At 37.3% G+C, this 24,685-nt stretch overlaps 1 protein-coding gene across 4 annotated transcripts in view; it reads left to right on the plus strand.

Annotated features, from left to right (window-relative positions):
• Positions 1 to 5,337: 5,337 nt before the first annotated feature.
• LOC106884324 (uncharacterized) overlaps positions 5,338 to 24,685 on the plus strand; it is a 72,598-nt gene continuing 53,250 nt past the window's right edge. Inside the window, exon 1 of one of the 4 annotated variants that reach the window (XM_014935655.3) lies at positions 5,338 to 5,464. Coding sequence is in view for 2 of the 4 variants with exons in the window: in XM_014935654.3 (XP_014791140.2) it covers positions 15,583 to 15,587 (5 nt within the window). In the remaining 2 variants the exon portion in view is untranslated. Of the gene's footprint in view, positions 5,465 to 14,810; positions 15,588 to 24,685 lie in introns of those variants that run through there. The other 3 variants (XM_014935654.3, XM_089361544.1, XM_089361543.1) reach the window with 3 other exon arrangements.

A 24,685-nucleotide genomic window follows, 5' to 3' on the forward strand; every position in this document is an offset into this window, starting at 1 on the left:
GCGTGCAAGAGAGACGATTGCGCTGGTATGGACATGTGGTGAGAATGGAGGAGGATAGCTGCGTGAAAAAGTGCCACACCCTAACAGTTGAGGGAACCCGTGGAAGAGGTAGGCCCAGGAAGACCTGGGCTGAGGTGGTGAGGCAAGACCTTCGTACATTGGGCCTCACCGAGGCGATGACTACGGACCGAGACCTTTGGAAATGGGCTGTGCGTGAGAAGACCCGGCAAGCCAAGTAAGATCGTTGCCAGTGCCCCTGGACTGGTTCTTGTGCGGGTGGCACATGAGATGCACCATTTTGAGCGTGGCCGTTGCCAGTACCGCCTGACTGGCTCCTGTAGGATTTTCGAGCGAGATCGTTGCCAGTGCCCCTGGACTGGCTTGTGCGGGTGGCACATAAAAGACACCATTTCGAGCGTGGCCGTTTTCGTGCGGGTGACACGTAAAAGCACCCACTACACTCTCTGAGTGGTTGGCGTTAGGAAGGGCATCCAGCTGTAGAAACTCTGCCAAATCAGACTGGAGCCTGGTGTTGCCATCCGGTTTCACCAGTCCTCAGTCAAATCGTCCAACCCATGCTAGCATGGAAAGCGGACGTTAAACGATGATGATGATGATGATGATATATATATATATATATATATATATATATATATATATATATATGTATGTTTGTATGTATGTATTTGTATATATGTATGTACATACATATATATATATATATATATATATATATATATATGTATAGATTATAAGGTTTATTTGACCTATGTAACCTGTCCAAGCTTGTATTTAGGTGATTCTTCTTATTGTTTATAAATTCATTCATGTTGTTTGTATTTAGAAGCCTTCTAGCTATCTCTCAGTCAGTGTAGGCAATGTAATATTCCTCAATAGTTCGTGTCTGAGCAAGTTGTCATAAACTTCTTGGAACATTTCTATAATGAAAAGATTTTATTCTTGGCAAAGTGAAAATGATAACAAGGCATCTAGAATCAGCATGGCTTCATGGCCATTCTATTCTATTGTTTCCGTACATATAACCATACATACTGAAAAAAGGTAAATGACATTATTAGTATATTATGTCATGTGACTAAGATTAGATGCAGAGCTTGTTATACGTGTGTTTAGATGCAGATGTATACACACACACACGCACATGCATATACACATATGAGGGAATACTGAAAAGTTCCTGGCTTTGGGTAAAAGAAAGTATGGGAGGATGAGGTAATTATGATTTTATTCAATATGATCCCCTTTCAGATTCACACACTTATTACACCAGTCCTTCAATTTTTCTAAACTCTGTAAAAGAACTCTGATGGTTGGGACTCCAGCCAGGCCTTTCACAATACCCTTAAAGACAGAAACTTTTCAGCAGCCTTTTGTAAGAAAGAGCTGGCCATCACTTGTGAACAGGTATGACTTAGGAGCATGTGCCATGATTTCATCAATTATTTTTGGTGCCTATGTTGTCATGAGCAGACATGGTCACAGTTTTGACTCTCTCAGTCTTTGACCCAGCAGCAAGTCCAGGATGTGCCAGCTTGAAGGAGAGAGAGAGAGAGAGAGAGAGAGAGAGAGAGAGAGAGAGAGAGAGAGAGAGAGAGAGAGAGAGAGAGCTGCACCAGGGCTTTGCTGTGACTCATTTTCAGACAAATAGACTGGAACAATGTGAAATGAAGTGCCTTGCTCAAGCACACAGTGAAACACTCAGTCCAGAAATTGAACCCATGACTGACACAAATAGGTACAGAGAGAGAGAGAGAGAGAGAGAGAGAGAGAGAGAGAGAGAGAGAGAGCTCCATACATCTCTTTTGATCCCTTGCCCCTACCACTTCTCTAATACCTTCTTATCTATCAGTCATCAGTATCAATCATATCATTCATTTACACTTTCCCCTCACACACACACACACAGAGGTCCAGACATGGCTATGTGGTTGAGAAGGTTGCTGTTCCCAACCAAATGATTTCAGGTCCCACTTCTTGGCAGTTTAAGCAACTTCGATTACCCTAGGTCAATAAAAGTCTTTTGATTGGATTTGGTGGATGGGAACTCAAAGAAGCCTGATGCATGCTTGGTTACCAAATGTGTGGTCTTGGACTCAGTTTTACTGTGCTGCACTTTGGACAGTGGACAAGTAACTTCTACTATAGCCCCAAGAGTCATCGAAACTTTGTGAGTGGATTTGGCAGATGGAAACTGAAAGAATCCCATTGTGTATATATGTGTATGTGTGTCTGTATCTATTTTATATATATATATAAATATATATATATATATATATATGGCTGTAAATGAGCATGATCAGCATACAAGTGATGTTCATTTCCAGTCTTCCACAAAAAACATTCCTGGTCAAGGAGAAATATTATTTTGCCTGCAAAGCCAGTGAGTATTGGTGAGAGGAATGGCATCCAGGTGTTGAAAATTTGTCTCAATGAATTCTATCTAACCCATTCAAGCATGGAAAAGTGGATGTTAAAATGATGATGATGTGACAATGATAAGTGTGTGTGTGTATGAGAGAGAGAAAAGGAAGGAGAGAGAAAGAGAGAAAGAGAGATAGATAGATAGAGAGAGAGATTGTGTGTGTCAACATCATACAGTCAGTGCCATTTGTTTCCAGTCTACTGTGAAGACATGTCCAGCCATGATGAAATGATATTTTGTTGCTTGGAAACAAGTAAGGGTTGACAATAAGATAGGCATCTGACCATAGAAAATAAATTAAACTTCAATGAATTGTGTGTGATTCATGCAAGCAAAGGAAAATGGATGTTAAAATGATGAAAATGAAGATGATGGTATATATAAGATGGCCTTCTAACAATATCCATGCTTCCATTTACCAATTCCACTCACAAGGATTGGCCCTGGACTATAGTGGATGACTGTTGCCCTAGTTGCTGTGGAATGGATATATAAGGGAGTACTGAACAGTTCCTGGTTTTAAGGGTGTCACAAAAGGTCTGGCTAGAGGCCCAACCTTCCAAGTTCTTTTACAAGGCATAGAAAAACTGAAGGACCACTGCAATAAGTGTGTGAATTTGAGAGGGAAATATGTTAAATAAAATCATATATAACTGATTCTTCTGTATTTTCTTTTACCCAAAGGCAGGAACATTTCGGCACCACTCTCGTATATGTATGTATGTATGTGTATACATACATACATACATACATACATATATATATATATATATATATATATATATATATATATATATATATATATATATATATATATATACACATATATAAGAAATTAAAAAAGGAAAATACACACACTTTACATAGTTTTAATATAATTTTTAATATATCGACCGGTTTCATGATATGGTTTACTTATTTGAATATATATTTTCTTAAGAAGAAATTTTTGTCCATGTTGTGTGTGATGATATTTACGAGTGAATGACTTCACAAGTAGAAAAACAAGGGAAGGTAATTGGTTATCATTATTATTATTATTGTTGTGGGCAAGGGAGATAACTGTTCAGCTTTTGGTAAAGGGAGGGGAATATTTATATACACACACAAAAACAAAAAAAGGCTTTCGAAAAACTTGTTTAGTGAGGGGATTTATGTACAGTGATGTAATCGTGAATTGAAATATGTATATATATATATATATATAAAAGACAAAGTATAAATAATGTTCATTACATATTTTTCTTTTATTAGAGTAAATTTGGCCTACAGCTGTTTCCACTAATCATTCTAGGTATGTTACTGATAGGTTTACTCCGTTGGTCTATTGATCACCCAAGAAAAATTAATGCTACTTTCGTCAGAGCCATTTCTGGTTGTAACAAAGCAGGCCATTATTTATACTTTTTATCTATCACTCTGTGCAAAAACCAGTTTGACTGGAGCTTAATCATGGATCTAGAGTATAGAACTGTGATGAACTATAACCTTGGACCCTGTCATAAAAATACTTGAAGTTTTTCAGTAATCTGAACAATACTGTTAGCCTGGTTTGCCAACAGAGAGCTTATGAAGCATTTTGCCTGGATTGATAATCCCTCACTATTAGCTCTGTTATACACACACACACATATATATATATAATTTTATCCCCTTCATACATATGTTGATGATTTATAGAATCAGTTACAATATTATGTAGAAATCCTGGAGGCTTTATCCTCACACAGTGGCATTGCATGTAACAAAACCATTCACAAGACTTTACCATGAGTTGAGCTTAAGGTGGAAGACACTTCCTTATTCAATAGAATTGAATGTGGTTCCTCACTTCTTAACCATTCAGTCATGCAAGCTTCTATATGTATGGATACGCACACAAACATTAACACAGAAGTGAGAGAAGGGAGAGATGGAGAGAGAGAGAGAGAGAGAGAGAAGGAGAGAGATGGGTAGAGAGAGAGAGAGGTGGGGAGAAAGGATAAAAGTTAGACAAATAGCTGAAAGAATTCCAGGATTCTGTTAAATTTCTTCCAACCACTTTAAGTTTTGTCAAATTTTCATCAGATTATTTTTAAAATTAGTATGTTTCTGTTTGTTTATGACCCCACTACTACTTGTACTTGACAACCAGTGTTGGTTTGTTTACGTTCCTGTGATTCGGCAATAGTTACTGATAGAATATGCAGCAGGCTTAAAATTAAAAAAAAAAAAAAAGTACTGAGATTGATTCATTCTACTAAAAAATTTTCAAGGCGGTGCCCCAGCATGGCAGCTATCCAAATAAAGATAAAAAATAAATAAAAAAGTTACAAACAGAAAAATTTAGCCTATTCTACTCTACATTGGTACAAGCGAGGCTGCGTGGTAAGAAGTTTGCTTCTCAATCCGATGGTTTTGAGTACAGTCTCACTGCATAATATCTTCTCTACAGCCCCAGTCCGTGAGTGGATTTGGTTGATGGAAACTCAAAGAAGCCCGGCTTATATATACATATTTGTGTGTGCTTGTCACCGCTTGGTTTGTTTACGTTCTTGTAACTTAGCGATGCAGCAAAAGACATCGATCGAATAAATACCAGTCTTTTGAAAGAAAAACAAACCCAAAGTACCGGATCAATTATTCGACTAAAACCCTCGAAGGCGATGCTCTAGCATTGTCCGCAGTCCATATATACACGTTTGTGTGTGCTTGTCACCGCTTGGTTTATTTACGTCCCTGTAACTTATCGATGCAGCAAGAGACACCGATCGAATAAATACCAGTCTTTTGAAAGAAAAACAAACCCGAAGTACCCGATCAATTATTCGACTAAAACCCTCGAAGGCGATGCCCCGGCATTGTCCGCAGTCCATCGACTGAAAACAAGTACCAGATACTCATCACCTTCCCCCTTCACCACCACTGCAAACTAATTTATTCTCCTCTGGGAACTTGTAACAATAACAAATAAGATTCCTGACAACGACGCATGCGCACAATAACCACTTGTGTATGAGCGGCATTTATGTTTTGACTGCGGTAAGTTGGACAACATTTTTTGCCAAAATATAAAGCAATCATTTAAGCCGTTTCTTCTTCTTCATGTAATTTCACTAGGACATATCTTACTTTCGTTCCTATTCCTTTACTTGTTTCTATTCTGTATCATATCTTTGTTTGATTACGTACAACGTTATAGAGTTCGGCTGATAAATGTTATTGTAGTTTTCTTTCCGTTTGTGTCTCACACGTCATTTGTTTTGAAGATCGTTAGTTTTTCTTTTCCAAGACTTCTTAAACAGTTGTCTTCTAAAAAGAATCCATATATTTGTTTATCGTTTATATAAATACATTCTGACAACAGAAAACGAAAGACGGAAGTTACGTTTGGGGTAAATCTACAGGTACACATTAACGAGTGTATGGGTATGTCTGCAAATATAACCGCATCAGTGAGCGTATACATTGTGTATTAATATATGAGTGTACATATGTGGTCTTTGTATGTGTTTGTATATCGAATATCTCGTGTTTTAAACTCTATCACGAACATAAAATAAGGTGTATGTACACAGGTTCAGTGTTATGTATCTTTGACTATTAGAATACGTGTTATCTTAGGTCTCTCTCTCTCTATATATATATACACACACACACACACACATATATGTATATAAGTACATATATTGTATACATATATTGTCTGTATATAAAAAGTCACTTGGAAGATCGCCATGGCAGCTTATGGTAGTTGTTGACAACAAATCGCAAATGGAACCCTTCTGTAGCCGAAGGCTAATTTGGTTATTACTGCCCTAATCATGCGAAGAATACAGGTTAGGTTAAGGAACGAAATGCTTGTCACCCTATGATACCTAGTGAAGATGTTGGATTCCCAACTATGCAAATGGTTTAGTCATGTTCGAGAGAAAGAACTTGCAGCATCCTTAAATCATTAGCATCTAAACAGACCATATCTGGTTCAAATATTCTAACCGTTTTATGTTCATACCGGCCAAATTTTGCTTCTCACACCTACTCTACAATGATGTTCTAAAAAAAAAAAAAGCAATCACATCGAAATTTCGAAGCTATGAGATAATGCATGATAAATTCGAAACAATGTGAATAAATAAGCATCACATTTGACAGATTAATCTGAATGCTAAATAGTTATGTAACTCCTGCAGTTTCTGCTTAGGGAAAAGCGTCTTTGATGCTTATTTCACCGGCCGAGATAAAGAATACGCACACACCATCCGTTTTCGGTGTAACCCTGGACCCCCGGTGTGCGTATTCTTTACCTTTGCCTATTTCACCTATACTGTATGTGTATATTTGTATGCATGCGTGCATATATGTTTGTGTGTGTGTGTGTGTGCATATATGTATATTTGTTGTGTGTGTGTATATATGTATATTTGTTGTGTCGTTGTGTGTGTATATATATATATGTGTGTGTGTGTGTGTATATATATATATATATATATATATATATATATATAAATATATATATATATGTGTGTATATACACACATATGTACATACATATGTATATAGGTATGTATATATGGGTACAGGACGTCATATCATTGGTCGGTTTATATATCACCCACTCTTGATATCAACAGCTCCTATATATTATGTGGCTAAATGAGTAACTGTCATGCCTTTAGTTTAAAAGTGGTCAACAAGGTTTAGTTACCGAAACATCTAGATGTTCCTGGAGGAAACTTGGAGTAAATATTCCACAGTTTATTAAATTTCATGTGATATAATTGAGGCTCGTTATTCCTGTTTGTTTAATTAACAAAGACATAAAGTCATAGTACATCTTCCTGTCAGGTGCACTTTCAGTAATAAAATATCTTTCCCAGATTGTATTGCCTAGCGAGAGTTGGTGATAGGAAGATCATCCAGCTGTAGAAAAATGTGCCTCAGAAAATGCCATGTGATCTATGCAAGCAGGGAAAAGTAGACATTAAATGATGATGATGAAGGTCTTACAGGAGTTGTGGTGCTGGGTAAGAATCATCTAGTTTGTTGGAGTAGCTGGTGTCTTTTTAAGTGTTATAGGGAAGTGGGAGACCCTGGAAGATATGGGATGAAGTGCTGAAGGCCAATCTCAAGACACTGAGCCTTGCGAGGGAGATGAATAAGGACTGAGATGTCTGGTGTGTTGCTGTACTCAAGAAGACCCTCCTGTCATAGCAGAATTGATAAGGGTGCTGGTGCCACATAAAAAAAAAGTACCCAATATACTCTGTGGAGTGGTTGGTGTTAGGAAGGGTATCCAGCTGTAGAAACCATGTCAGAACAGACAATGGAGCCTGCTGTGGCTCCTGGCTTTACCAGCTCTGGTCAAGTCATCCACTCCATGCCAGCATGGGAAACGGACATTAAATGTTGGTGATGATGATGATGTCTGAAATGCTACAGTGAAGCTTTGAGTGAGCCATTTAGAGGACTTGAACCATAAGGTTTTGTGAAAAGACATGTCAAAAAGCATGGTTTCTGTCACATCCTTAGCTGTTTCTGATGGCTCCAAGTAAAGCACATATACTGGTCATTTCAGCGCATGGTGACAGTCTAATTGAGGCATGTTTGTTCTTTTCCCTATTCATCTATCTTTTTAGAAGAAAAGCACATGCTCAAAACATTAAAGGCTTCTTGCAGTTTTCCTGAGTGTCAACCTAATACACCCTGTTTGTTTTTTACTTAGTCATGTTTTTTTATTTTTGTACCACCTGATATGGATGTGTGAGGCTATCTCATGTACGTATGTGTATATGAGGCTGTTAAAAATCAATGTTGAAAATCAAAGTTATGAAAATGAATCAGGTTACGTTATGTGAATGTATCCTCTTTTCATTCCTCTGAGAAGAATGAAGTAAGATGTCCTCAATGCAGGACACTATGTATGTGCATGCGTGCATTTGAATGAGTTCATATTTTTTCTTTGTCTCTACATGTGTTCACTGACTGTAAACAAAACAACAGCCTCAGTATCTCGTACAGGCAGGGTTGTATATTTGCAGTCAACCGCAAAAACATGTCCATACTCCTTGACATGTCTTGGCCTGCTGTCTGATCTTTTTAAACAAAAAAGGCTCATAAATATGTATGGGCTGTTTATTGGGATTATTACTTTGATTGATAACAGGGAGGGTTGGAAAATGGAAAGCTATCCAACTGAGTTATGCAAGCATGGAAAAATGGATGTTAAATTATGTATACACTCTTACAGAGTTAATAACGCTTTAGTTCTTTATTCAAAATTCCTTGAATCCTAAATATTTTCAAGGGTGCTGCTGCCATGTAAAAAGCATTGTGTTGGTGCCACAAACAAAGTACTGGTGTCTTTTAAAACACTCTGGTACTACATAAAAAACACTGGCATCACATAAAAAAAAAGCACTGGTGTCACCTTAAAAGCACCCAGTACACTCTGTAAAGTAGTTGGTGTTAGGAAGGGGATCTAGCTGTAAAAACCAAACTAAAACAGACTATGGAACCTGGTGTAACCCCTGGCCTTGCCAGCTCTTGTCAAACTGTCCATCCCATGCCAGCATGGAAAATGGATGCTAAATGATGATAATAACAAAACCACCACAGTTAGAAAATTCTTGACATCTCCGTAACATAGTGGTTCAGCAAAAGACCTCGCTTGAAAGATAAGAATTGGGGATGATTTGTTCAACTAAATCCTTCAAGGCGATGCACTGGCACCTCTGCAATCCAGTGACTAAGTATGTACAATTATATCTAACAAGTTTCTTGTACTTGGATTTGGAAAATCCTTCACTACAGAAAATTGTCTTGGAAGTAAAATGATTCTTGTTCTAGACAATGAGTGTGAAAACACATCTCTAGGTTATGAATGATGTCATTAGACAAAATATTTCAATCACCTTTAGTTAATTAATTCCAGTTTGACCAAGCTTTTCACTCAGCAAATGTACTATTTACTGCTTAAAAATATAAACAGTTGTTTCTGAGTACACTTTGAACAACAATCATGATGCCATTCAGAGCCCAGTTGTCTAGAAAAGTGGTTCTCATCTCAACCATTTTTTACCTATGGACCACTTCAATTACTATTTAGTTCTGGTGGACCCCCCCCCCCAACTTTTCCTTCTTGTAGGGGAGCTACATAGCTACTTACATTTAGGAGAGAGTTAGAAATGAATCCATAGTAACTGCAAAGAGATAAATAATGGTGTTGAGGTGTCCAGGTGGCACCTCAAGATATAAAGTAAGTAGGAGAGGCTACAGAGATACTAGGAGTGGGTTGAAGTTTGCAAGAGTATGGGGTGGGGGACAGAAATGAGGGAGGGAAGGTAGGCAACATCTGTAAGAATATATGTATACATGTGTGTGTGTGTGTGTGTGTTTCTTAACATTTCTCTGTTTTTTTCTGTCCTTGTTTTCATATACATTCACTGCTTTCTTCCAAGAAATCTAATGCTCTTAGCTTAGTTTTTCCTTGGGGCTGGCCAGATTGGAGCAATCTCGAGTATAACCAGCTGAAATTGCAAAGAAATCTGGAACTCGACTGAGGATAGAAAACTCTGAATGACCCCTCCTTGTTTTCTTTGTATCGTCTGTTTGGATGTTTTGTTGTCCCTTTTTTGTATCACCTAACTGTCTGGATGTTTTGTGTTCTTGTCCCATTTTTGTATTTTTCATACATAAATATATATATGTGTGTGTGTGTCTTTATCTTTTACTTGTTTCAGTCTTTAAAACTGCAGCCATGCTGGAGCACTGCCTTAAAGAATATGTAGTCGAATGAATCAACCCCAGGACTTATTTCTCTTTTTCCAAACTGCTAAGTTACAGTGATGTAAGCACACCAACACCAGTTGTCAAGCAGTGGTGGGGGATAAACACGAACACAAAGACACACACAGACATATATGTATGACAAACTTCTTTCAGTTTCACAATGCTCTAGTTGACCTGTGACTGTAGTAGAAGTCATTTGCCCAAGGTGTTGCACAGTGGGACTGAACCTAGAACCATGTGGTTGGGAAGCAAATTTTTTACTGAGGACTGGTGGACCAGGAGGCGACACCAGGCTCCAATCTGATTTGGCAGAGTTTCTACAGCTGGATGCCCTTCCTAACGCCAACCACTCTGAGAGTGTAGGGGGTGCTTTACGTGCCACCGGTGCGAGGGCCAGTCTGGCGGAACTGGCGATGGCCATGCTCGAAATGGTGTATTTTACGTGCCACCTGCACAGGAGCCAGTCCATCGGCACTGGCAACGATCTTGCTCGAATGTCTTTTCACGTGCCACTGGCACAAGTGTCAGGGAGGCGACGTTAGTAAACGATCAACGGGTTTCAATTAATTAACAAAATGAAGAATTTAGTAGATTAATTTTGTCGTTATAAAGCTGGTATTTGGAACATATGGAAAGTTTTATCTTTGATCACTTTAAAATATAAATTTTGTATCCTAGAACCAGGGACAGTCTCAGGGAGTTTGGTGTCAAAAGGTTTAAGTTTTTAACATTCAGATTTTTCTGTCAAATGAAATGCTTATTTATTAATGCATTACTTTTGTAGCTTTGAGATTTCAATGACGTGATTATTTATTTTTAGAGTTATATTGTAGGGTAAGTGTGAGAACCCAGATCTGTCTGGTTTGAAGATAAAATAGGTTATTTTGACTGGACATGGCTGGTTTAAATACAAAAAGGTTAAAAGTAATTGTCTGCATTTTATATAACCAACATCACACTTGTATTTGATGGTATACTTAAGAAATGTGGAGGTGCAATGGCCCAATGGTTAGGGCAGCGGACTCGCGGTCGTAGGATCACGGTTTTGACTCCCAGACCGGGCGTTGTGAGTGTTTATTGAGCGAAAACATCTAAGAGCTCCACGAGGCTCTGGCAGGGGATGGTGGCGAACCCTGCTGTACTCTTCCACCACAACTTTCTCTCACTATTTTTTCCTGTTTCTGTTGTGCCTGTAATTCAAAGGGTCAGCCTTGTCACACTGTGTCACGCTGAATATCCCCGAGAACTACGTTAAGGGTACACGTGTCTGTGGAGTGCTCAGCCACTTGCACGTTAATTTCACGAGGAGGCTGTTCTTTTGATCGGATCAACTGGAACCCTCGACGTCGTAAGCGACGGAGTGCCAACAACAACAACTTAAGAAATAACTGAAATATTTATTGCAATTACTGTTTGTGTTTACTACTCTGAGTTGTCTAGAATGAAATAGAATGAAACTAAAACTATAGTTTAGTTGCCTGTGTGTAGGCGTGTGGTTACTAAGTCTTGACAACCATCTGTGACCTTGGTTTAGTACACTTTTGTTCTTGTTATTTGTGACAAGTCAGTCTTGATTGAGTAATGACCTACCTTTTGATTAAAGGTGTTCCAGAGATATTCAGGCATGGTATATCTAGAACTACAGTATTTCAAAAAGTTTTTCTCCTTTTTTGAAGAGCAGTACAATGTGTATGATGGGGGGATTTGGCTGTTATTTCTAACAAATCCAAGAAACTACTTAATGTTCTTTTTCATTGACTCAAGGTACTATCTTTGTCTCAAATGGAGCCAGGCCCAACAAAAGTGTCTGTCTGTATGCAGTTGCTTGAAATAACACAAACCAAATCTCCCTCAAATCAAACCCTACTGTTCTTTTGTTTTGTTTTCATTTTAAAAAGAACATAATCGAAAATGTAATCCTTATATACAAAATGATGAGACTGTGACATTTGTAACACCTTTGATCATTAAGCCACGACAGCAGGTGTGTGAATTTTTGTAACTCTTCACCAAGCTATATGCGCATGCATTGACTTTAAAATGCTTGTACTCCAACCATGTACTGTGATATATTTACATCATCGATACCAATACACACCATGTGTGCTTTTTGGAAGGTATTGAATAGTCTTTTTGTAAGTTGATGATTCGATCAATTGTTACACAGGAGTGGCTTAGTGGTTAGGGCATTCGGCTCATGATTGTAATGTCGTAAGTTCAATTCCCAACAATGCATTGTGTCCTTGAGCAAGACATTTTATTTCATGTTGCTCCAGTCCACTCAGCTGGCAAAAATGAGTAGTACCTGTATTTCAAAGGGCTGGCCTTGTCACACTTTGTGTTACGCTGAATCTCCCTGAGAACTACGTTGAAGGTACATGTGTCTGTGGAGTGCCCAGCCACTTGCACGTTAATTTCACGAGCAAGCTGTTCTGTTGATTGTATCAGCTGGGTTCCTCGTTGTTGTAACCGACAGAGTGCTCCTCTCCTCTAAACACAGGAGTTCCACTGAGGTGCTCTGAGTAATGATGGATTTAATCATCAATTCTGAATGACTACAACATATATTTAACATATCTTTTTTTTCACATCGAGATGTGTGTGTGTATGTTGTGTATCATCATCATCATCAACATTTAACACCTGTTTTTATGCTGGCATGGGTTGGACAGCTTGACAAGAATTGTCAAGATCAGGAGCTACACCAAGTTCCATAGTCTGTTTTGGCTTGGATTCAATGACTGGATGCCCTTCCTAACGCCCACCACTCCAGAGAATGTACTGGGTGCTTTTTATGTGGCACACACACACTCACATGATGAGGATTCAGGTAGAATCAAGTACTTGAAAAGGTATGCACCAGACAGGGTCGGGTAATCTCTGTTTTTCTGACCTCTGGTTGGTGAGAGTCAAAATATCAGATAGGATATTTCAGTTGTGTACACAGAGAAAACTAAACCTATGTGTATTTAGTGCCTAAGGGGCTGGTCCAAATCAAGCGTAACTTTGAACAGTATATTGTTGGTATACTGTAGGGTGTCCAACAAATCGTAAATCCCCTTGGTGTATTATAATCAAATGAATAGATGAGAAGAAATTTTACAAAGCAAAAGAATATCTCAAGAATACAGGTGGGATATATATGTATACACATATACAATGAGTAAGATTTACTACATTTTTGGTTTTGAGAAAGGAAGGGTCCCAAATACCAAATACCTCCCATAATTCTATTAACTGGAATTTTTTTATGAAATTAAATGCTAGAATTGAAGGGTCTTAGAGTTAACCAAGCAAAAAAATCCCTTGCCATGTTGCAGTTCACCTGTTACAGTTTATTATTTAAGCTTGCGTTGATTCCTCCGTGGTGTTGTTTTGCATTTATAATAAAATAAATAAGTACAAATTATGAAAAAAAAAAAAAAAAAATATATATATACAGTACAGTACTGTTTCTACTTTGCGGATTTTCACCTATCACAAGGGGTTTTGGAACATAACACTCATGATAGTCAAGGGATTACTGTATGTGTATATATATATATATATATATATATATGTTTATATGTGTGGGTATAGGATGTATATGTGTAGTATAAATATGCTTACTTCCCAACGACATGGCTTTGGGCTCAGTCCTACAGCATGGCACCTTGGACTAGTGTCTTCTACTATAGCTGCGGACTGACCAAAACCTTGTTGAATGTATTGACCTCAGTACTTTTTATTTTTAAAGCTGGTACTTACTTTATCAATCTTCTTTGCTGAACTTCTAAGTTACGGGAACATAAACACACCAGCATCAGCTGTCAATCTGTGGTGGTGGTGGTGGTGGTGGTGGTGGGGGCGACAAACACAGACATAAAGGCATACACACATAGATATATATATACATATATATATGACAGGCTTCTTTCAGTTTCCATCTATCAAATCTACTCAAGGCTTTGATTGGCCTGAGGCTATAGTAGAAACACTTGCTCAAGGTGCCACACTGTGGGTCTGAACCCTGAGTCGTATATGTATTATTGTATGTATGCATGTATGTGTGTATTTGTGTTTGCCCCCCCCCCACCGTTTGACGACTGGTGTTCGTGTGTTTACGTCCCCGTAACCTAGCGGTTCAGCAAAAGAGACAGAATAAGTACCAGGATTAAAAAAATAAAAGTATTTGAGTTTATTCATTCGACGAAAAATTCTTCAAGACGGTGCCCCAGCATGGCCGCAGTCAGCTGATTGAAAAAGATATGATGCATAGAAATACGCGCGCGCGTGTGTGTGTATGTATGTATGTGTATATATATATATATATATATATATATATATATATATATATACATACATACACGCACATATATATATATACACACACGCATAGATATATGCATGTGTGTATGTATATGTGTTGATATATCATTTTACTTGATGCTGTTTAATCTCTCGCAGACGAGTGTCCCCCGTAATGTGTTGATGTAACATGCTTCGACTCGTTCAATCATTGCTACAGGGACACACATCCTTTATAATTATTTTTGTTGTTGTTGTTATTACTTCTCTCTCTCTCTCTCTCTCTCTCTCTATCTCTCTATCTATCTATCTCTCTCTCTTTTGTTTTACCTCATGATTTCTGAATTCTTGTTGTCTTTGTGTTCGGCAGAATCATCCAACCTTTTTTTTTTTTTTTTTTTGTGTGGCTTTCGTTGCTTGTATGACTTTAGGTAATTAATCACACTCACATACACATGTAAACATATACATACATACATACACGTGTAAACATGTACACACACGCGCGCGCACACACACACGCACACAATTCGTTCGCATTCTTTTGAAGTCCTTCCATACCAGTGAATGCGTTATTCAAATCTCTCTCCCTCCCTCTCATCTTTCTCCCTCGCTCTCTTCTTTCTCCCTCTCTCCTGTCATAGTCACTCACGCGCAAGCACACACACGCACACACGCCGCATTCACGCAGAAGTAAAGAAAGAAAAAAATCGAATGTTTGCATATTTCTCGGACGATCGAGGGCAGAGTGGGTGATGTCCATCTCGCTGCAGAGTAAATTATTTTCTTTTCAATATCGTTTGACACTTTCGGTCTCAACTTTCAGTCGGGCTAAAATATTCAACCTCGGGAAGGAAACTCGATAGCTATCTGACAGTTATTGATTTGCAGCACGGTCACAAGGACTCAGATTTATGATGGATAGTTCAAATAGGATATTGTCATGTTTATGCCTATCTTAATGGGGGCATTATCGACTTAAAGTAACGTGATATGGCTTCAACAAGGAATCGAAACCGTATACCGACGAACTGTGTTCGCCGGGAACGTAGATTTTTACTCTGCAGCACTTGTTGCTCTTTATGGCGTATGTATCTTAAATTTATTTCATTGCTTTAATCGTTTTATCAAAGAGTCATAAAAAGAAGTACTAATAAACGAACGAAATGGTTTATAGATAGTGGTTAGTTGTCTATATTTTAATTCACTACCTGTGGGAGTCGTAATTATTTCCACGCAAGTTCTCAGTGATCACTTATAGATTACATAATAATAATAATAATAATAATAAAAACAGCAACAACGTTAATTGTGAAAAGAAAAATCGAATGATAAAAGCAATATTATTGTTTTCTTTCGTGATTATCATAATTTTGATTAGAATTTTCTTTTTCAATTATGTAAGTTGACCTTTGTAGATCTTGGATCACTGCCAAAATTTCATGTTGGATACCATTATAGTAATCTAACTAACCATAAATAAAAGCTACAGCTAACATTCCAATGCATTAAGGGCTTAGCTCTTTTGAGTAAGTTTTTTTTTTAATTCTTTATTATTATTATTATTATTATTATTATTATTATTATTATTATTATTATTATTATTATTATTTTCGATTGATATTATTAATCATCTGCGCTGTGTCTTTGCACTGTGAGTACCCTTTTCTTATAACTGTGTCTCTTCTACCCTTTTTAATTGTATGAAATCTCTTAATAATATTGATTTCTTTGAAACTAGTCACGAAGCCATTTCTCAGGGTAACAAACAATGCAAGTCAACTTTAAATCAATACTCTCGTGTGATTTAATCTGTTAATGTTAACTGTTCAATTTAATGCCAAACTTTTGTACTCGCATTATTAATCAATCACAGTTATATATTTACTGACATTTCCACTGAGAAATTTCGATACAAATACTTCGTTATCGAGTTATTGCTGAGTAACACTGTCCTGTGCTGTTCGAACACTGATACACTGATAGATAATCGAACACCGAAAATGAAATTGCTTGGTGTTGAGATTCTCACGCTGACAAATATCAGCACACCCTTAAAAAAAAGGGGGTAATTTTTGACGTCCCCCTTTATTAACCAGTGCGTTATGAGTGAGATTGTCAGCCTAGGCAACGTTTTTACTGGGTCGGTACTTTCGGGTTTGCTGTATAAGTCTGTATATGTTTGGAGATCTGTCAAGGGGAAACTCAAAGGTTGCCCCGGGTGGCACTCGCTCTGGGTACACCCCTGCCCTTTATAAAAGAAAATATAAAATAGAATTTGCATCCATATAGTTCTTTCTTTGTCATGGTATTGACAAGTTTAAAAAGTTTAAAACCATATTAACTCGATCAAACACAGCAATTTGTCTACCTTCTTTTGAATTCTCGTAGGCTTTTCCCATCCCTTATGTGAAACACTGGTTTAGTGGATGTGGTATTAAATTTTGAGTTCAAAGATTTTGAGTTCAAATCCACTCCAAACATTTCATTGTGTATTTAACTGGTACATTTAATTCTACTTCGGTCTCAGTTCATCTAGCTGTTGAAAATAGATACCATGGGAATGTTACATGAGATAGACTGGCAGTGTATCTAGGGTAGGATTATAATTTTTTATCTACTTAAATACGTAATGACAAGGTAAAGCAAAAGCCCCTAAAAACTAGTTTAGGTTCTAAAAGTATTTACATTTTAAATGAAAGACTTTGGTGTTACTCATAGCTGCAGCATAAATAGTAAGACATGCTACAATCTGCACTTTGTGTACTTTGTCATATACTCTTTTACTTGTTTCAGTCATTTGACTGCGGCCATGCTGGAGCACCGCCTTTAGTCGAGAAAATCGACTCCAGGACTTATTCTTTAGCTGCCTAGTACTTATTCTATCGGTTTCTTTTGCCGAACCGCTAAGTTACGGGGACGTAAACACACCAGCATCGGTTGTCAAGCGATGTTGGGGGCACAAACACAGACACACAAACATATGCACACACATACATATATATATATATATATATATATATGTATACGTACATATATACGACGGGCTTCTTTCAGTTTCCGTCTACCAAATCCATTCACAAGGCTTTGGTCAGCCCGAGGCTATAGTAGAAGACACTTGCCCAAGTTGCCATGCAGTGGGAATGAACCCGGAACCATGTGGTTGGTAAGCAAGCTACTTATCACACAGCCACTCCTGCGCCTAATGAGGTTACTTGTTTTGAATAATGAAAAAATTCTATTTTAAATTCTTAGCCTTAAAAATGGCAACTGATAGAGGCTGTTATTTAAATTGGTTTTCAAATAGTCTCTCATTTCTATATTGTAATCTTTACTTTTGATGAATAGAATAGGAAATGATATTTACAGCATAAGGTTGTGTAAGTGTTAATTTATTTCAGTTTCCATATGAGTTTTTTTTTTTGTAGGATACACTAGTTCTAGGATGTTTGAAAATGCATTGGGTTATTGGGGTATCACTGAAGATTTCATTTTTATATTGTGGATCTAGAACAGGCATAGGGCAATATTTTTTGAGGGGGATGCATATGACATGACTCATCAAGAGCAGAGTTGCACTACTAAAAGATTCGACGTAATTTTACATTAGGCATGCCATTTGGAAAATCTTGTGGGCTGCAGATTGCCCCTAACAGGTCCAGAGCATGTTAGACTAGTCTGGTGGAGCCCTTTCCATCTCTAAGCTACTTTCCTAGTGTGATTTGAACTTGGAATGTCTGGTTAACACAACTAGTTAATTACAGTGTTGCTGCTGCTGCTAACAGCAGTGAGTTATTCCACGTATATACAGCCACATGGAGTGAGCTGTATCAGTTAATTGTTCTGACCATAGACACAAAACAGACGCAGAAGCCATCATCGTCATCATCATTTAAGTCTGCTTTCCATGCTGGCATGGGTTGGATGGTTTGCCTGAAGACTCGCAAGCCAGGAGGCTGCACCAGGCTCCAATCTGATCTGGCAAGGTTTCTACAGCTGGATGCTCTTCATAATGTCAACCACTCTGAGAGTGTAGTTGGTACTTTTTACATGCCACCGGCATGGGGGCCAGTTAGGCGGCACTAGCATCAACCATTTTCAAATGGTGTTTTTTACGTGCCACCGGCATGGGAGTCAGTCAAGCGACACTGGCATCAACCACACTCAAGTGGTGCTTTTTACGTGCCACTGACATACGTGCCAGTCAGGCAGCACTGGCATTGGCCACAACTACGATTTCACTTGACTCAGTTGGTCTTTTCAAGCATAGCATATTGCTTGACGATTGAAGTATACTTTCAAACGGGCCAGTTATGTGACACTGGCATTGGCCACGGCTATGATCTCACTTGGCTTGTCAAGTCTTCTCAAGCACAGCATATCTCCAAAGGTCTTGGTCACTTGTCATTGCCTCTGTGAGGCCCAGCGTTCAAAGGTTGTGTTTCACCTCCTCATCCCATGTCTTCCTGGGTTTACCTCTTCCACAGGTTTCCTCCACTGTTAAGGTGTGACACTTCTTCACACAGCTCTCTTCATCCATATGCAACACATGACCATACCAGGGCAGCCGTCTCTCTTGCACACCACATCTGATGCTTCTTATGTCCAACTTTTCTCTCAGGGCGCTTACACTCTGTCATGTCTGTACACTGACATTACACATCCAGTGGAGCATACTAGCTTCATTTCTTTCAAGCCTATGCATGTCCTCAGCAGTCACAGCTTATGTTTCACTACAGTGTAGAATGGCTGTTCGCACACATGCATCATACAGTCTACCTTTCACTCTGAAGGGGAGGCCCTTTGTTACGAGCGGAGGTAGGAGCTCTCTGAACTTTGCTCAGGCTATTCTTATTCTAGCAGTTACGCTCTCAGAGCATCCACTCCCGCTACTGACTTGGTCACCTAGGTAATGGCAGTTATTTACTGCTTTTAGTTTTTCCCCCTGGTATGTGATGGAAACTGTTTTCTGTACATCTTTGGTGTTTATTGTCCCTGTGCATCTGCCACACACAAAAACTATCTTCCTAGTTAACCTTCCTTTGATATTGCTGCACCTCTTATGAACCACCAAATCACCTGCTCAACTCTGCTGTTACTGTCTACATCTCTGGATCTAGTTTTAGGAGAGTTATATAAGTTTCTAACATCAGGAGAAGGTAAAACATTTTAGGAGACAAAGTTGATTAAATCTGTTTCAATTCTTGTCTGGTACTTATTTTATTTACTCACAGGAGAATGAAAGACAGTCAGCCTTGGAGGGATTTTAAACCTTTAGCATTTAAACTGGCCGTATCTGGCCTAAACATTTTCTATTGTATGATCAAACCAGCCAGATTAGGCTTCTCACACCTGCCCTGCATTGTCATTCTAAAAATATATACAATCACATCATCAAAATCTCATGATTAATTCAAAACTATGTGAATAAATAAGCGTTACATTTGACAGACTAATCTGAATGCTGAAGGGTTAAATCAATATAAAGCAATGCAACTAAATTTGACAAGATGATCTTATCCAACTTTTAACTGGTTCTGTCTTTATATTGTAATTTAGAAGTATATTGACATATTAGGAGCCTCTGTGTAGTCACTTGATCTGCTAAACATAGCAGCTAAGTTCCCCGAAAGAAAAAAAAGGAAGATGATGTAGTCTCTGATATACAAAAAGATGGGATGGTTATGGCTGGAGTGCTTTTCTATGATAGTGATGCTTGTTTACAACTACTGCATAATGTCAATAGGCACAAATATATGCATGTGTACACACATATGATGGGCTTCTTTTAGTTTCCATCTACCTGTGCTATAGTAGAAGACACCTGTTTCTTTCAATTTCAGTCCACCAAAGCTGCTCACAAGGCTTTGGTTGGTCTGAGGCTATAGTAGAAGACACTTGTCCAAGGTGCCATGCAGTGAGACTGAACCTAGAATCATGCGGTTGGGAAGCAAACTTCTTACAACACAGCTATGCCTTTACCCACACAAACATATATATATATAGTTTTATTGATTTTAGTCATTGAACTGCAATCATATTGGGGTACTGTCTTAAAGCATTTACTTGATTTCTACTACTCATTCCAGTCACCTACTTATTTTATCAATAAGTATGTGTGTGTAGCTCTATTATGTGTGTGTGCCATTTAGTGATACTTGTTATCATTTATATAAAGTCAAATTATACTTGCTTAGTTTTGCCCTTTGCTTCCTACGGAGCATAGGCCATTGACACCTATTTTCCTCTAGTGTGCTTGACTCTGGGGTGTCATTTTTGCTTCTCTCTATTTGGACCCTTGCTTTTTCAGCTGTGTTTCAGTACCCCACCTCCAGCTACTGTTAGAGTGTCTCCCTTGTGAGTTTCCCCAGGTGGTCAGAAGGGGCGTCTGCCTTGCATCTTCCTTTTGGATTTCGTTGCACCATGTCATGTTTCCTTTGAGGGAAGGCCTTCTTCTCCCAGGTCCTGTTGGTTTTGAATTTTCATTAATACTTCACTAACTTTTTATTTTTTTTCTAGGTAGGGGTTTTGGTCCCATGCAAACTCATTTTTATCTCTGAGAAGTGGTGATCCATAATAGTATTATTGGTGTCACGCAACTGGCACCTCTGCTGGTGGCATGTAAAAGCACCCATTACACTCTTGGGTTGGTTGGCATTAGGAAGGGGATGCAGCTGTAGAAACTATGCCAAATCTGACTGGAATCTGGTGTAGCCCCTCAGCTTACCAGCCCTGGTCAAACCATCCAACCCCTGCCAGCATGGACAACAGACGTTAAAAGACGATGATGATGATATATATATGTATAGGTGTGTGTATATGTATATATATATATGTGTGTGTGTGTGTGTGTATATGTATATATGTATTGTGAATAACAAAGTAGTCACAATGTTGGATGATTATATATATTTTTATTTTCATTTTTAGCACTTTGCATATATATATATATATATATATATATATATATATATATATATATATATGTGTGTGTTATATATATATATATATATATATATATATATATATATATACTTTATTTAAAAGCAGCAGAAATATAACAAAAGACTGTTACTCTGAGTTTCACGTTCCCGTTCATCGGACAGTTTTCCTGATGAACGGGAACGTGAAACTCAGAGTAACAGTCTTTTGTTATATTTCTGCTGCTTTTAAATAAAGCATATTACTCTACCTCTGGTATTTGAGTACTCTTTTTTCCACCTTGTTGCACATTTCATGTGCTTACTCCGGTATATATATATATATATATATATATATGTATATATATATATATATATATATATATATATATATATATATATATATATATATATATATATGTATATATATATATATATATATATATATATGTATATATATATATATATATATATATATATATATATATATATATATATATATATAGGTAAATATGTGTTTGTGTGTTTATATATATATATATATAGGTAAATATGTGTTTGTGTGTTTATATATATATATGTAAGTATGTGTGTGTGTGTCTGTACATATGTATATACAGTTTTTGGATTGGATTGCCTATGTTCAGTCCACAGCAGGAGGAAGGATTGAGCAGGATCTCCACTGAGATCATACTGGTTTGATGAGCCAATTCTGTCACACACTGGCTTGACATGGAAATGCAGTTTTTACATTCTGACTGAGGAGTAATTAAGTTGATTACATTGCCTCTGCAAAGTCAATCTCATTGGAATTTGAACTCAAAACGTAAAGATAGATTAAATACTGCTAAATATTTTGCCCAGTGTGTTAACGATTTTGTCAGCTCACTACCTGTATACATATACATATATTCTTTTATTTTTTTACCTGTTTCAGTCATTTGTCTGTTGCCATGCTGGAGCACTGCCTTGAAGGGATTTCGTCGAACAAATTGACCCTGGGACTTATTTCTTTTTAAGCTTAGTACTTATTCCATTGGTCTCTTATGCTGACCTGCTAAGTTACAGGGACATAAACACACCAACACTGGTTGTCAAGTGGTGATGGGGGTATAAACACAGACACAAACACACACACATACACAGATATTTACATTATATATATATATATATGTGTATATATATATATATATATATATATATATATATATATATATATATATATATATATATATATATATGTATATATATATATATATATATATATGTATATATATATATATATATATATATGTATATATATATATATATATATATATATATGTATGTATATATATATATATATATATATATATATATATATATATATATATATATATATATTCGTTGGGGTTCTTTCAGTTTCCACCCATCAAATGCACTCACAAAGCGTCGGTCAGCCCGACGCTATTGTAGAAGACACTTGCCAAAGGTACCGTGCAGTGGGACCGAATCTGGAACCATGTGGTTGGGAAGAAAGCTTCTTACATACATACATCTATGTATATTTATGTATATGTGTAAAAAAATGTATATATATATATATATATATCTGTTTGTATATTTTTGTGTTTGTATTGTGTTTGTCCTCCACCAACGCTTGACAACCAGTGTCGACTTGTTTATGTTTCCATAACTTAATTTGACATAAGTGATCGATAGAATAAATACCAGACATTGAATTAAATACTGGGGTCAATTTGTTTGACTAAACCCTCCAAGGGAGTGCCCCAGCATAGCTGCAGTTCAATGACTGAAACAAGTTAAAAAAAAAAAAATCAGGCTCAGTATTTCTCTGTGTTTCATGTTACTAAATAATGTAGCTGTCAATATCCAACAAAAGTATGTTGTTACTATGTTAATTATGTGTGCTAATGTATTTCTATTGCATTTTGGTTTTGAGGCAACTGATTAAAATTTTCTACACATATCCTGTTGCTCATTTACCAAACAGTTGACAAGCTAAATGGAGAGAGAGAAAGAGAGAGAGAAATAGAAAGGGAAAGAGAACTGAGCTGCATAGTTGATATGCAAATAACTTTGTAGAAAACCAAAATTTCTGAAGGCAAAAACAAAAATTATATCCTAGCTTCTGCAGTTACTGAGAAACCAGAGCGGGCATTGAAACAATCAATCAATTAATTGATCAATCAAGCAAACAGACTTGTTAAAAGCTGTAGAACCTAATTATTTGGTTGTTAGGGGTGCACAATGACGGTATTTTTGATGGATGTATAGACTGATGTAGGGACAGGAGAGGGAGAGAGAGAGAGAAAGAGAGAACTATTTAAAGTGATAAAACGTCTGGGGAAAAAGGTGTATTTTGTTTAATGCATTGTTTAGATAATTCCTTACAAAAGGGCTCCCATGGCGATGACTAATTACTTTTGGTGTTATGTTTAATTTTTATTGAATGTGGCTGTGGTAAGAAGTTTGCTTTGTAACCACATGGTTCTGTGTTCAGTCCCACTGTGTGGCACCTTGGGCCTTGGGCAAGTATCTTCTGCTGTAGGCTCCGGCCAACCAAGTCCTTGTGAATTGATTTGGTAGATGGAAACTGAAAGAAGCAAGTTGTATGTGTGTGTGTGTGTGCATATATATATATATATATATATATATATATATATATATATATGCCTAAACATTGCTTGACACTAATATTTTGGCAATATATATATATATATATATATATATATATATATACATGTGTGTGTGTTCTGTGTCTGTTTCCTTTCTTAAGCTGGTAGGGTGTGATTCGAGAAAGATTTGGCTGCTATTTCTTGTTGGTCGAGCAATTGTTTAGAGTAGAGATGAGGTCTTTTTAGAACTGCAGTGAATTGCAAATGCATAAGACTAGGAAGGGGGTACATCTGTATTGAAGAGAATTATGAAACTTACATTAACATCATTATCCCCATCATCATCATCATCGTTTTATTTTTCACTTTTCCATGCTAGCATGGGTCTGATGGAGTTTATTGAAGCAGATTTTCTATGGGCAGATGCCCCTCCTGTTGTCAACCTTCTCCTGATTCCAAGAAAGGTAATATTTCCCCATAGCCAGGCATGTTTTCACAGAATACTAGAAATGAACAACACTGCTTGTATGACAGTGACATTCATTTACAACTATCACATGATATCAAAACAAGGCAACACACACACACACACACATGTATGCATATATGATGGACATCTTTCAGTTTCTGTCTATGAAATCCACTTA

This window comes from Octopus bimaculoides, chromosome 13 (assembly GCF_046866305.1).
Source record: "Octopus bimaculoides isolate indiv1 chromosome 13, ASM4686630v1, whole genome shotgun sequence".
NCBI classification, from domain to species: domain Eukaryota; kingdom Metazoa; phylum Mollusca; class Cephalopoda; order Octopoda; family Octopodidae; genus Octopus; species Octopus bimaculoides.